Consider the following 14,593-nt stretch of genomic DNA (forward strand, 5'->3'; position numbering starts at 1 on the left):
TTCACAGTTTGCGAGAAACTGTTTTTCTGACAGCTAGAAACAACATTTTAATTTCGGGTTTGGAGGAGCAGAGCATGTATCAAGAGTTGTTCAAATCTGAAAAATAATAAAAATGCAGGGCAATGAAATATCAGGGAGTTTTCCCTTAAATATGTCAAGCAGATAACAGACGGCATTGGCTATAGATTTGTCGGTGCCAACACTTCCAAAGCTATTTGTGAATGAAGCTAAATCTATCACGCGGAGCAGGACAAAGTGATTGTCTAACGATCATCTGTCAGGTTACGGGTAGCGTTAAGCTGACAATGGATCGAGTTGTGCCTCGTCACTGAGACAAACAAAAGGCAACTGCAATGCAAATGAACCCGGATCAATCTAATCAATAATGCATGAAACAATCAATCAAAGTACACTCCTACAAATCAGGGACACTCTCGGTAACGAAGAGCTACGTCTGGCTAAGCGCTGAGCGGAGTGAAGACGACGACTTTCGGCCAAAAGAGAAGGTAAAGAGCTGCAAATCCAGACTCCTTCCCTCCTCCCACTGTGACAGACAGTGCGACACCCGGCTGCTGCTAAAGCTATTTAAACTGTGAAGGCTAATGCTCCGGGATAACAAGAGCGAACACTAAAGCTGACAGTCAGCAAAGCATTTGTGAAAGACTGTACGTTGCAAGCAGGGGAAGACAGACCCGGGAGACAAATGAAGACGTATTGGAACGGGTGTATTAGCCTCAAGCCGTGAAAATGAACAGGTCCGAATCAATGCACCGAGACCGGCCGGATGTAGACAGCTAATAAAAGAAGGAACAGAAAGTGAAGTGATTACAGATTATTCAGGTCTTTTTTTATGTGACCATTGTGGCTTTGAAATGATAATTGCATGTATTCATGCACTGCAATCTACATGTAAATACAGGAATTAATAAAGACAAACCAGACATTAAAACAGGCCGCCTAAATTAGCTCGATTCCATTGTTACCTTCTACCATTTGTGTCTTTTGTTAAACCTTTTTGTACAAACTCTTTTCAGTGGCTTCACTTAGAACCTCAAGCTTATTTTGGGGGATTTGCATCAACTGCGTTGCCGCTCTTTCTCCGCCCTGTGAAGATTGTTTGGCATTATAGATTCTGTGGCGGTTACTCTAAAGTGTTTATGCCCCAGTTGAACCCGTTGCAAGCTTCGATCAATAGAAGTATCACTTAAACCGTTTAAATCTAAAATACAGCGCGGACGTTTCCGACATCGTTGGCCCAAGTGGAGGCAAGATAACCACCAATCGATGACACGCTGTTGGTTAAGTGTTTAATAGGAGACGACCGGTGCCCACAGGGAAACTTGTAGCACTTATCCGCTGTACTTTAGCTTAGCTTATCATGCCGGCAAGCAACAGACTCTGGAGAGTTGAATCAAACTAAAATGAATTTCCGGTCTCAGGGTAATCACATATCCTTTTAGAGGAACCCCTGAGAAAGTATTTCCCTCAAGATGGAAATAAAGATTTGAAGAGGTTCGAAATGAGACACAACAGCTGAAGATCTTGTAATATATGGAGGATGGTAATTGACCTACTTAATCAATGACACAATAAGTTCTCCAGTGTAGAACATATTGATCTATTAAAGCTGCTACATATACCCTTTAAAAAGTATTTCCATATGTCTTAAAAAAAAACATATATTTATATATAAAACAAAGAAAAGAAAAAAGTGAAACCATTCAAAGTTGAGTCTTCCTATTTACTTTACTGCAATTTGTTTATTTAGTTTATAATGCATACTTTAAAAGTAGGTCTAACAAGTTCTACCCAGCAACACACAAACGATGTCTCCTAAGTGGGGCAGTAGGATGCAGCAGCCATGATTTGGGCGTGTCCTTTCGAAGGGGATGAATACTTATGCAAAGATTTGCTTTGCATGCAACTTTTATTTAGCTGACATCCGTTTGCACTTCAACAACTTTTCTGTGGCTCGGGGTCACACACAAAAAGCCACATTAAATGTACTCGTAGTTTTAAAAATAATAGATATGAAAAACAGGAAAACTACTTGTTATATGTATGCACAACCAGCTGAAACATAAGCACCGCAATCCCTTTGGTCACTTTAATCAGCTCAACTGTGCAATATAAAAACCTTTTATTCCGTCTGTATATATAACATTGTTATCGTGCATTCTTTACTCTTTTTTATTTGTATTCCTGTTTTACTATTATTTACATTACGCGTCTCTCGTGTGCATTTTACCCTGCAAATCCCGCCACTGCGGGGCTATCTACTCTAATCTATAGTGTAAATGCCAACCACATCCACGCTGATTGACACCACAGAGAGCAGCTCTCCCCTCGGCCATTTTGCATGGCAACAGCTCGGGTGAGGAAGAGCACGGTTGGCCTCGCCCAAAATAAACCAGGTTACTCCTTCAGGGACCGGGGGAAGAGTTGAAGTGGCAGACCTACTTCCTCCCACTCATCCTCTGTCTGTGCGGCGGCTGCTGCTCATCACGAGTCCGACGGAGAGTGACGGAGCGCAAATTGGATGTATGTAGAGGGTTATGGAGCAACTAAATAATGTCTCATTACTTTGATATTACGTACAACATTAATCTTCCTTGCCTGTATATATTTGCCTTTATCGAGCGTAGCGCCTGTAATTATGTTTCAGCGTGAGGGGGGAGGGGGAGGAGGGGTCGTGTGAGCGAGGTAAAACAATAAAATATAGATGACGAGGAGATGAAAAGATGTGGGGAGCAGAAATGACCATCCAGGTCATCGCTGTGCGGGATATTCTAAGGTAATATGGATCTTCCACACCCACCACGGCCCTCCTCTGTGCCTCTGGGGGATTTCTGTCGCCGTATCAGCAATTTCCGTCTAATAGGCTACACAGCGCTCTCCCCTGTACCGATGCAGTCTGTGTAATTAAAGTCAGTCTTTTATATTTCTCTCCTGCGCTGCCTCCTCCTTCCCCGTTTCCTCCTAAACTGGGTTAATATGGAAATAAGGGTAGAGATCTCCAAATTTGCTTCTCGAACATGCTGCAATTCCCCAAACCACTGACTTACCCCTCACTATTAGATCTCATCCCCGCCAACAGATATCTTTGAAGCCCATCCTTAAACAATAGTTAGATAAGAATATTGATACCGCTTTGATGTCTGTGCGTTACGTGGAGCTGCAGCCGGCAGGCGGATATTTTAGCTCGGCATAAAGACTGGAAACAGCCTGGCTTTGTAACAACATCCTCCAACCACCACTTACAACTAACAAGCTCGTCGTGTTTGTTTGATTTGGGTTTTCGAAAGCCATCAGGACACAGCCAGGCAAACTGTTTCTCTCTGCACTATGCCTATTATGGTTTTGGTGAACATTTAATCATCAATTCGTCGAGAATCAGCAACTATTTTGACATAAAGATATACTAGTAAATGTATTATCTTTGGCTGTTGATTGGACACAGAAAGTCATTTGTGGATATCACATAAAGCTCTGGGGTATTATAATTGGCATGTTTCACAATGTTTGAACATCTTCTAGACAAAATTATTGACTGATTAATATAGTAAATAATCAATAATGGAAATGAATGTCAGTTAAAGCACTGATAAATTGACTACTGTGTGATATTCAAAACGATATACATCGTATATCTGCACTGTAAATACAGAAGAGGTTTGGAATAAACGAAGCAGCATGAAGTACAGACACTAAACATAATAATCTAAGGTCATTTTCATCCCCCTCTCATATTAAGTTATTCACATTCAAACTGGTTCTTGTCCTGTTTTTCTTTGCTGGCTTCGTCTTGTTTGTGAAATGGACTGCGAGATGAATCTGCAGAAAGTAAATGAAGAAAGCAAACGAAACAAACAACCCGGAAAACGCAGGCCTTCAATCATTAAAGGCAAACACGCCCCGGGATGGATGTAGACCTCCGGCGCGCTTGTGAGAACAATATGGCGTTGAAACCTTCAACTGGAGGAGAATACATTAACCTTTCTCTTGTGAAGATGATCCTCCATATCGACATGCTATAAATCCCCTTCAAAATGGAAGCCCCCCCCCCTCCTCCCCGCCACACACACACACACTCCCCGCCCTGCTGTGTGTGATTGTGCTGATTGGCACACGCTGTGAAAAAGCCCTCGACATTTCCTCTCCCATTCATCAGGTGACACGTTGCCATGGAAACCACATCCATCCATCCTCCATGACAAGATGTGTTTTTTTTTGTGTTTTTTTTTTTTTTTAAACATGAGGTCGTGACAATTTTGCGGTTTTGGGGGAAACATCCTCCTGCTATTGATCCTCTGTAGTTACTGAGATGAATTAAATGATTCACAGTTCTGCTTCGCTGTTTCTTCCTGTTGCAGCCGAGCTCCCAGATGTTTGAATGCTTTTCTTAAACATGACTCATGCGTCTAAACGGGAGCTGGAACAAAACGCTGTGAGCGCGATCTTTCTCTCTGCAAAGCCCCGAATGATTAAAAATAGCCGGGACGGCTCGGCTGCTGCGCCGGGTCGATGATTTAATGAGGTGTGGTGGGCATGCGTGACGCTCTGGGTCGGACTCACCGTTGACGCAGAACTCATACGGGGAACAGAGCTCGTCTTCTAAAAGGCAACCTGCAGGGAAGAGAGGGTGAAACACAAGACATATTAACAGACAATACACAACGCACTGAGAGTCCATCGACAACAATAGTCGAGGGAATTGTTTAAATCATTTTGCGCTCTTTTTTTTTTAAAGAAATAATTTGCTGCTTTTCTCTTCTTTATACCGTATAGATTGAATATGTTGAGGTTGTCTACTATTGGTTGGACAAAATCAGCATTTTGAATGGGACACAGTGAAGGACACTCTTCACCATTTAGGGATGTTTGATGGTGTAAAGTAGTCAGTATTAGTCAAGTAAACATGAATATTAGTGTAGTTTTAGTCACATAAACATGAATATTAGTGTAGTATTAGTCATAAACGTGAATATTAGTGTAGGATTAGTCATAAACGTGAATATTAGTGTAGTATTAGTCAGGTAAACATGATTGTTAGTGCAGTATTAGTCATAAACATGATTGTTAGTGTAGTATTAGTCAGGTAAACATGAATATTAGTGTAGTATTAGTCATGTGGAGACGAGAGAGACATCGTGAACCAGCCCGGCAGGTACACTTCAAATGTCGAGGAAGACATTACAAATGTTCTTGGAATAAATGAGAGCATAAGCAGTGTACACAATGGTCAACTGAATGAGCAGAAAATCTACTATATTGCAGAAGAAAATTAGCCCAGTGTCACAGAGTCTTAATATTTCACCCCTCTATGAAAGAAGCCTCCAGCTTAGTACGGCATTAACTTTGGCCGAGGGCGTCACTGCTAATGGCAGAGCCATCAATCACCAATTAGTGCGACTTCTCCTCTCCTGTCTCTGACACTAATACCCCAACGTTTCCATATATGAATGCAGTATGAATATTAATGAACTTTTAACGCTTAGACCAGGGCTGGGTGTTCCAGACTAATAAATGAGCAGATGGCAGGAGCATTATGGGTAGCTGTTCCCCGTGTTCACATTTCACACGTGGGAGTTTTCAGCGAGCAGAGGACCGATTGTTCTGCTCGCCGGTCTGCACAGGTGATCCTCGGCATTCAACCGTGTCCAGAAAAAGAGTTGAGAAGAAAAAAAAGAGAGTTGAGAAAAAACAAAATAGTCATCTCGAAGTGTGATTTTCTGTCACATTCATGTTCAAAACGAGCTCCAGGAAATAATCAGACCTTCAGCCAAGAAATGAGCCAAGAAGAGTTTTTTTTTTTTTTCTCAATAGGCTCTCGATAGTATGGAAGCCCAGTCCGCCACAAAAAAAAAATTAGGACCCCCAAAAAAATAAATAAAAATAATAAACTTTTTTTTTAAGTTGGTCCTAATTTTTCTCTTTCTTTTTTTTTTTTTTTTTGGTCAAAAGTTTTTTTGGGGAGGGGTGGGTCTAATTTCTTTTCTTTTTTTTTTGTTCCTAATTTTCTTTTTTTCACTGATTTTTTATTTATTTTTTTGCTTAGTATTGCTTAGATGTTTTTTTTATTTCCGTCAACAACAACAAAAAAAAAGTTGATTAATTTATTATGGGCTTCCATACAATGGGCTCAGACTACAGAGTGTGTGTGGCATGGCAGCGTCGGCAACACAAAGACAATCTGTAAACAACCAGGTCAAGCCTCGGCCGTCTTTGGTCTTTTGATATTATCGTTAATATTTCCCTGCTCCGGCTCATCAGTAGGAGTGACGTGATTGGATGCACCCTCTCGGCCCGGTGGCCTCGATGGACAGCAATGAGCAGCTCGTGACCGTGAATAAAGGACAGGCTGAGGAGGAGGAGACGCCTCAATCAGACTTCAGTAATAATGAGAGCAGACATGTCGGGACAGTCTGTTAATCCCACTGAAGGGGGAGATAATCAGGACAGGTGTGGACGAGACAGGAACTTTTCAGGCATCACTTGTTCAGTTTGTTTAAGTTTCCTTTCTGCAGATCCATCTCAGTCTTTTATCATGATTAAAGTCTAGTCTGCGTAATAACTTGATTACACAGAAACGATACGCAGCCATTTTGTTTGGAACTCGAAGGCACATTTTATGAAATCACATCTTGTGGAGGTAATGGCTTCAATATGTCTGCAAAATGGCTATTTAATGATGTGGAGTGAGACGTCATAACAGCGCTGGAAGGTCGCTCAGCTCTCCAGAACAAAACTAAAAGGCAGAATGTCCTGAACTGAAGAGAAGCAACTTCCTGCTCAAACACCAAGACAAATGGCTTCTCTGACAACTCGTACTTTACTGTAATTCTCACTCTCATGGACAGAGTATGCTACATTTTTGCAGGTTAACCATAACTCTAAAATGCTGCTGCACACGGGCAATGAATTATTGTGTTCAATCCTTCTGTTTTGACAGCAGACCCACAGGACAAGAGCAGAGCATTTCAGTATCTTTCAGCTCACTTGTTTTGGTTTTCCAGCCCCTTTACTGTTCGGTTCAGTCTCACCGCTCTCAGACGGCCATTTACAGACACAGCAGGCAACCGTTTGCAGCAGAAAAGCTCTAAAACACTCCGTAAGCTACCTGCCCAGCACCACACGGCAGACACACACAGTTAGAAAGGAGAACATGAGTTGGTGGAGACCAAAAGCAGAGCAAAAACAATCAAATTAGTTATTTCTTTCACAATTTAACCTTTTCCCAGCCGCTTAATAGTTTACAAAGAACTTAGATTTAGCTGGCAGATGACTTCAAGACTTCAGGAAAGCGACCAGGCATCTTTTTGACCAGGCATCTCACCGCAGTGCAATTAACGTCAATCCATTCAACTTTACCTCCTCATCACTGCCTTGCTTAATTCATCAGGTGCTTCAGGAGGCCCAGTCAGCTCTCAATATTAATTACAACTTCCATTAAATGAAGCATCCTGTCAAACACAGTGAGTCAGACTGTGTGTGGGTGTATATGTGTGTGTGTGTGTGTGTGTGTGTGTGTGTGTGTGTGTGTGTGTGTGTGTGTGTGTGTGTGTGTGTGTGTGTGTGTGTGTGTGTGTGTGTGTGTGTGTGTGTGTGTGTGATAGGCAGGGACATAGAATTGATAATGCCACATCCCCTTTCTCCTCCACCATGCCAGAGATGATTAAAATGGCGCCTTTTAATTAAAATGCAATCACAGTGGATGCTGCTGATTGCCCCTGGTGGAAAAAAAAAGGAGGCTGGACTCGTCATGAGCAAGGAAGAAAGCTGGTTGAAAATAAAATAAAAGGTATCCGGGTTACATCCTAATGAAGCATCCTGACAAAAGAAAAGCATTGTTTTGTGTGGTTCGAAGCGTACATCATCATTTCACGAAGAAAAGAAAACTACATTTGTGAAGAAGTGCGACACCGTCTATTGTGTATTGATGCTCTGTTGCCATGTCAACTCCATCACAGTGGCTCATCAATGGGGAAGTGGTCAATTCGATGAAGTGCAGCCTCGGTGGGATTTGGTGAATCAACAGAGATTATTTAAGTGTGCTTTTTGTATTAAATCACAAAGACTAAACCTGTTCATGGGAAATCTATAGTTTTCATCTTGTGTTCCAGTGTGTAAAGATGTAAATACAAGATGTTAAGATGTAAATGTTAAGATGTAGATGTCTCAAATGTTAAAATGTGGGCTCGAAGTTATTGTAAACTAAACATCTGAACAAAATAATACACTTTCAGGCGTCACCTTGAGCTCTGGGAAATTGCTTTTTTCACTATTTCCTGAGATTCTATTGACTGAACGATCAATAATAATCAGAATAACTGCCAGATTAATAGATAATGACTATCGTCCTTAGCAGCAGCACTTGATGGGAGCTAAGTCCAGGTGAAAATGTGCAGAAGCTCCGCCTCCCAAAATAGTTTGACCTAATTTACAACTACAGTCTGCGAGGAGAATCCAAGAGGTCAACACATCACCGGTAGTTAGTGGGCTGTATTCTCATCTTTCTTTTAAAATCAGAGATACATAAAATAACTAAAACCCGACTGATTTACCAGTGCTATTTCTCAATCTGTTTTTGCAAATATAAATACAATATGTAGAGGTTTTTGTGTCAAGGAACTTCCAGAAATGCCTGCAGCATCTGGATCAACAAACTGTGGCACTAAACCTCTCACAAGTGTTGTACTGCAGCAGAGAAACATTTTCCAATAATGATCTACACACACACACACACACACACACACACACACACAGACACGCACACACACACACACACACACACTTCACCTTCAGCTACACGGCTTGTCAGGGACATAACAACATGGGTGTCTACCCTCGGGGGCGTGAAATCAGAGAAGGGCGTGTTCAAAGGGAAAGACTCATCTGAGGTCATTTAAGGAAAAGCAATTACATTAGAATGATGGAGGGCTTCTCATTAGAAAATGATATAACGACATTAACATCTCAGATCAGCTCCACCTGTACATTATCGACCTTGCCTGGAACATCGAGAACGTCCTAACGAGGCTCAACCCGAGGCTGAACGAGAAGTCGGAGACTTTATCGTTCACTTTCCCATCACAGGTGGTTGGCCGGTGCCGGGATACCATCTGTGATGTCACAGGGGCCAAGGAGGATGCTGGGAATCTGGCAGCGAGGAAAGCCACTCCCACAGCCTGCAGCAGTTTAGGACATATTTCACTCACTCTCTGGGGCCACCAACATCTCTTTTATTGTAATTATAAGCTGCGACCAAGGACACCTGACTCATTTTTACACACACACACACACACACTCAGTAGCGCACCTGTACTGTCAGCCAAAAAAGCCATTTCACAACAGTGCAGCGGGTGAAACCGGCAATAAAAGTGCAAGTGAATCGAAAAGGGAGCACGGCTGGAGCAAGGACAGCAGAGAAGAGCATCACCTGCAAGCAAATTAGCATCAGCTTGACATCATGTCTGCAGATTTTAACAGCTTGTGTCATTCTCTCCTGCTAAAATTAAAGATGGCTTCGAGCTTTTCTCTGCTCCGAAAGGTCTGTTCTTGTCAAGAGCTGCACTTCACATTTCAGCAATGTAGCCATGGTGGCTAAATATATTTCACTCCTCGTGCACTTTTCATCTTAACATGACAGGACGTGGTTATAACACTAGTTTTAAATAATGACATTCTGTGCGCCGACATTTTTGGAGTAAACCTTTCTGGGGTGAATTCAATTTTCCCCCCCAAAAATTCCCACGAGATGACCCCCACCCCAGAAGATCAAAAATACTCTCTCAGGTCTTTTTGTTAAATATAAAGCCAGTTCGCTTAGCTTAGCACAAATACTGGAAGCAGGGGGAAAACGTCAGCCTGAAGCTACGGCTTTAAATAAGCCGTAGCTTCATATTTTAGACATCTTTCGGTCTGATTCTCGAAGTGTGTTCCCCCAAAAAGTCAACATCTTGAGGGGAAACGTTACGCATCAGAGAATATACATCTGAAGTTATTTTAAGACTATCAATAATTAGCAGTAGCTTTGAGCTCACTTTGATGGAAGAGGCAACCTGACATGAAACCATCCGAGGTCTCGAGGAGTGAAAGAAAAGACATTTTCTCAACAATTTTCCAGAGAATTTTTCTCACAATTCCCAGGCAGGCAGGTCCCTCTCAGTCACTCAGCCGCCAGCTCCAGGCGACAGCCCAGACAGCGGCCATGAATTAAAGATGGCAGCGTCACTGCAGCAACGGAGGACCCAGAAATAGGCCCGGCTTGACCTTTTCTCTGACCCGCGTTGAATGATTCAGACATTTGATTTCCCACCCCCCTCTTCTGAGGTGTGATTGGGCGTTTTGAGTGCAGAGTTAAACAGCCGAGCGTCCCCCAAAGTGAACCAACACAACCCGGCCCGGAGGGAAATCTCTCCTCCTCCAGATGGACTACGAGGTTTAACAGTTGAACCTCACACGAAGTGCAGGTCGCACAACAGGGTTTGGGTACTACTGACAAACGAAATATTCAGACGCAGGTGTACTCAGGTCATTCTTGTTCGCGTTTGGTCATTTATTAACTCTCAGTGAAATTGCTCAGCTGCATCACCTGCGGAGCGGAGCACCTTTGCTTGTGTCAAATCAGATCGAGAGTCATTTGGGAACTTTAGCAGGAAACTGAAGCCACACTTCTACCCACTCAGACCACAGCTCCTCACTGAGGGGAACGCAAACCCATCCATTTTGTCTCTTACTTTTAAACCAAAGTTTGTTCTTGTTTAGCTTAATGGATGATTCTTAAACCAAAACCATAGAAGCAACAACAATATAAACAAGAGAGATGACGAGCTGGAAAGACAATATCGACATGATACCTTATGAAGTATTACATCTTGTCCTGTTATTGTTATTCGGATGTTGTATTGTATCTGAGAGCAAGAAGACTGAACACAAACAGTAAAGTTGCAGGCCATTAAATCAAAACAATGAGGCGAAAGACACTAAAGCTCCATAGGTTCAGCAGAGCAGGTAATAATCCTTACCACGAGCAACCCCTTGCACATTATATCATTTAATCCATATGTACAAATATTGATGAGTGCAGCTGCTGCGAGGTTCATTAAAATGTATGTAATGCTCCAAGAAAGAGGAAGAACTGGGAGAGCAAAGAGTCAAACTGGTTGTTTCTGAATAACGTCACAAGCAGCTTGTTTCATGAGGGCGTTAAGAGTGTTTTTGGTGGATCTGAGACAAATTTGCCAGGAGAATGTCATTAATGGTGGTCAAATCAATTCGTCGGCGAAATAGGAAAATAACTCCTCTATTAGATTTTCAACATCTTTCACTTGCCTTGCTTCCTCCCAGCAGTCATTTTGCTTCGATGCTGCACTGAGAAATGGTCTGGAGAATTAATCAGCATCATCCTCAGCTGAAGCAGACACATTACTGTATATATATAGTATATATATATATATATATATATATATATATATATATATATATATATATATATATATATATATATATATATATATATATATATATATATATATATATATATATTGGCCACACAGAGGTGACCTTCACACTGACCTCTTCACATGCACCGTATGATTTGAACCGAAGGAAACAGTTGTGAAAAGGGTTGTCGACTCTTCCTTGTGACGCCCGAGGGTGTTTTCACTTTGTGTCACAAGGCGGTGAAGCTGAGGTATGGCGAGGTGAGAAAGTGCCACGGGCTGCTTCTGTATGTGCAAGTGGGAAAATTGTTTAACCAACATATTGTGCATCCTATTTGTACAGCTGACATCCTACAAGGAGCAGAAACCCTCTTCTGAAATGTCATTTAATTTAGATAAGAGGGTAAAAGGAGAGCAGTCCTCATAACCTTCCCTTGCCTCTCTGGAGGCGCTCTTCCTCTTCCTCCTTAACCCGAAATATCTTCTCCGTTCACCTTGAACCGAGGCAGAGGAGAGAATAACGAGATGGATTGCCTCGACACGTCTGTTTGACACAGTTCTGACTTCCTTCCTCTTAAGAGCCGCTGACATTTGTCGAGGAAAGACACAGAAGCACAGCCAGCCGCTTTGCTCCCACTCCCTCGTCTCAATAACCACTCAAAGCCAACACACTCCTCCGAGCATCTGTTGAGTCACAGAGAAACATCGCACTTCGTCTGTTATCGCACCGGCCGTGGCAGCTTCCCAAGCCAGGAATATACAGCCTGCTTTGTGTCGGAAATTCGGTGCCTACACTTTAAAGGGTGCAACTTTGAAATCAACTCAAGCGTCTTATATTTCACATGCATTTTGGAATACAGCAACACTTCATGAACAGCTTATCAGTCTACAAGGCTGCAGCAGCTGTATGTTGGTTCAGTGCAGCTGAGAAGAGGTTGCTTAACACTGTGCGCTGTTTATTAGTTAGAATCAATAGGCATATCTCACATTCAACAACAGATGATAGCAGGCAATCTTGACGTTAGATTAATTACACTCACTTCGAATGCTGCAGCTGTTGAGATTATCTACTTAGAAAAACAGGCTTTTGTAAACAACACACCACCAAACGCACGTTTAACCGTGCTGCGCAGCCATGTGCACAAAGAAGGGCCACGTTGCATCATTAAATATCGCCTTTTAGTGAAATATAGAAAGGCACCACATCCAAAGTGTCAAAACAGTCTGAACCGAAGGCCGACACCAGCTGACCCTTCACCAGCGCAGTCAAGATGACGCACGTCACAGGAGATAAGAGAAATGCACTGCGACCTTTGCTGAGACCCCACGGCGGGGTTTCATTCGTTTTGACAGTGCTATTAGTTTTTTATCCTTGGATCGTTTTTTTTTTACTTTAACTATGATTAGGGTTCAGGAGAGCGTTCAAGCAGTTTTAGAAACGAGAGTTTTCATTATTCAGAAATGTCTGCTTTTGAAAGCTTGTTGATTTGAGGTCTGATTGTGAGTTCACACAGATGATTGCAGGTTTCTGCCCCGCTAGAGCTCAAGGGATGGAAATGTTGGGCTGTTTCAGTACAGAATATTTTCCAGAGGATGAATCCTACAGACTTTGGTGATTACCTGACTTTTCTTCTACCGCCACAATGAGGTTGACATTGGCGAGAAAAAAATGGCAAACCAATATTTACTAAATTGCCATGAACATCGGTACACACAATTATGTCCCCCTCAGGATTAATCAAATTACTTTGATGATCACTTCACATTTCCTCTCTTGCGTCATCATCAAATCAAAATGTTGTTTTTATGACAAAATACCCACAAAACTAAACCACCATTCGCACCAACGGCAGCTGTGCTTTGTGTTTAGTGTTAATTGGCTAAATTGGTCAATTCAAGATCAGCAGTTTAACAAGGTCAGTGAGTCCTCACTGGCATGCTAAGTTAGCATTTAGCTCAAAGCACTGTTTACTTTTCTACTTACAGCCGCTGGCATGGCTGTAAATAGTTTATATTCGTATTACGGCACAATTCAAAAACTAAATGTGAGACTTCTTAATGATTTATGTACATGGATTTTAGGTACACTTGAAGTTCATTCTCATATTTCCCTTCTTTCAAATAAATCTTTACACCTAAAAAAAAAAAAAAAAAAAGCTCAGCGTCAATGTTGTGTTATGTAAACCATAATAAGCTCGCTCCCAGGATGAACCACACACATTACTGCTCCCCTGGGACGGACAGGGAGTGTCCTAGCAACTCAGGAAATAATAAGACAAACCACACAACACATGGGATGCAAACAAAGTACCACCAGTGAAGCAAGATGTCTGAACTCCCTTGGATATACCCCATGTTAATAATCCACACAGTTGGAAAATGTCTATCTTCATGTCAGACCACATTTCAACTCTCTCAGATGATTTATAACCACTATGAGATAGTTGATATCACCACTCAGCCCTGCTATCTATGAGAAGACTGAGGCCCGCGGCAAGATAGATAGAGCTCAGCAGACTATGAATCAAATCTAACTTGTCTGGGTATATTAGAAGATGGCTGCTGATAGCTAGCAGTAACAAAAAGCCCCTGCAGCACCGTTAAAGGACAATGTCTCCATGTACATATGGGAGATAAGTGACCCTGTCACATTGCCTTATCCATCAACACACATAGCACTCGTTAATTTAAGTCATTTGTAGAGCGGGTTTAGGTGAGCTAAAACAGAATCCAATGTTACACGAGGCTTTTGGTAATCAACACAATCAATATGGTGCGATTAAGTGTTTTTTCATGCAGTCTCACTTTTGAGAAATGTTGAACGAGTCTAAACTCCGTGTCCCTGCCAGATCTGAGATTGCACTATTAGAATGGGGCTAGCACCCCAATGGGAGTTGTATTGATATTTTCAAAATCCCAAATTGCTAATCTGAATTTAAAAACTCATGGTTGACTCGATTGATATTTTTGTATTTTAGCCGACTCCGTGTCTGTTTAGCAAACTTGCTGAGAGTATATCTCTCACTAACAAAACATGACCTTGCAGCTGGAGAACGGCTGCCTGTCCACTTAAGGAACTGAAGGCTGTTCAGTGGTTGTTATTGGGATTCAGGACACTGCCAAACCTCTGCAAACAGAAAAGAGATGCC

At 42.0% G+C, this 14,593-nt stretch overlaps 1 protein-coding gene across 1 annotated transcript in view; it reads right to left on the reverse strand.

Moving 5' to 3' along the window:
- The window catches only part of ptprn2 (protein tyrosine phosphatase receptor type N2), a 113,306-nt gene that overhangs the window by 95,058 nt on the left and 3,655 nt on the right, over positions 1-14,593 (reverse strand). Inside the window, exon 2 of the mRNA XM_068581535.1 lies at positions 4,576-4,626. Coding sequence (XP_068437636.1) covers positions 4,576-4,626 — 51 coding nt within the window. The remainder of the gene's footprint in view (positions 1-4,575; positions 4,627-14,593) is intronic.

The sequence above is a fragment of the Clinocottus analis genome, unplaced genomic scaffold, assembly GCF_023055335.1.
Source record: "Clinocottus analis isolate CAN_PGR_092001 unplaced genomic scaffold, fCliAna1.0.p SCAF_18, whole genome shotgun sequence".
Classification (NCBI taxonomy): domain Eukaryota; kingdom Metazoa; phylum Chordata; class Actinopteri; order Perciformes; family Cottidae; genus Clinocottus; species Clinocottus analis.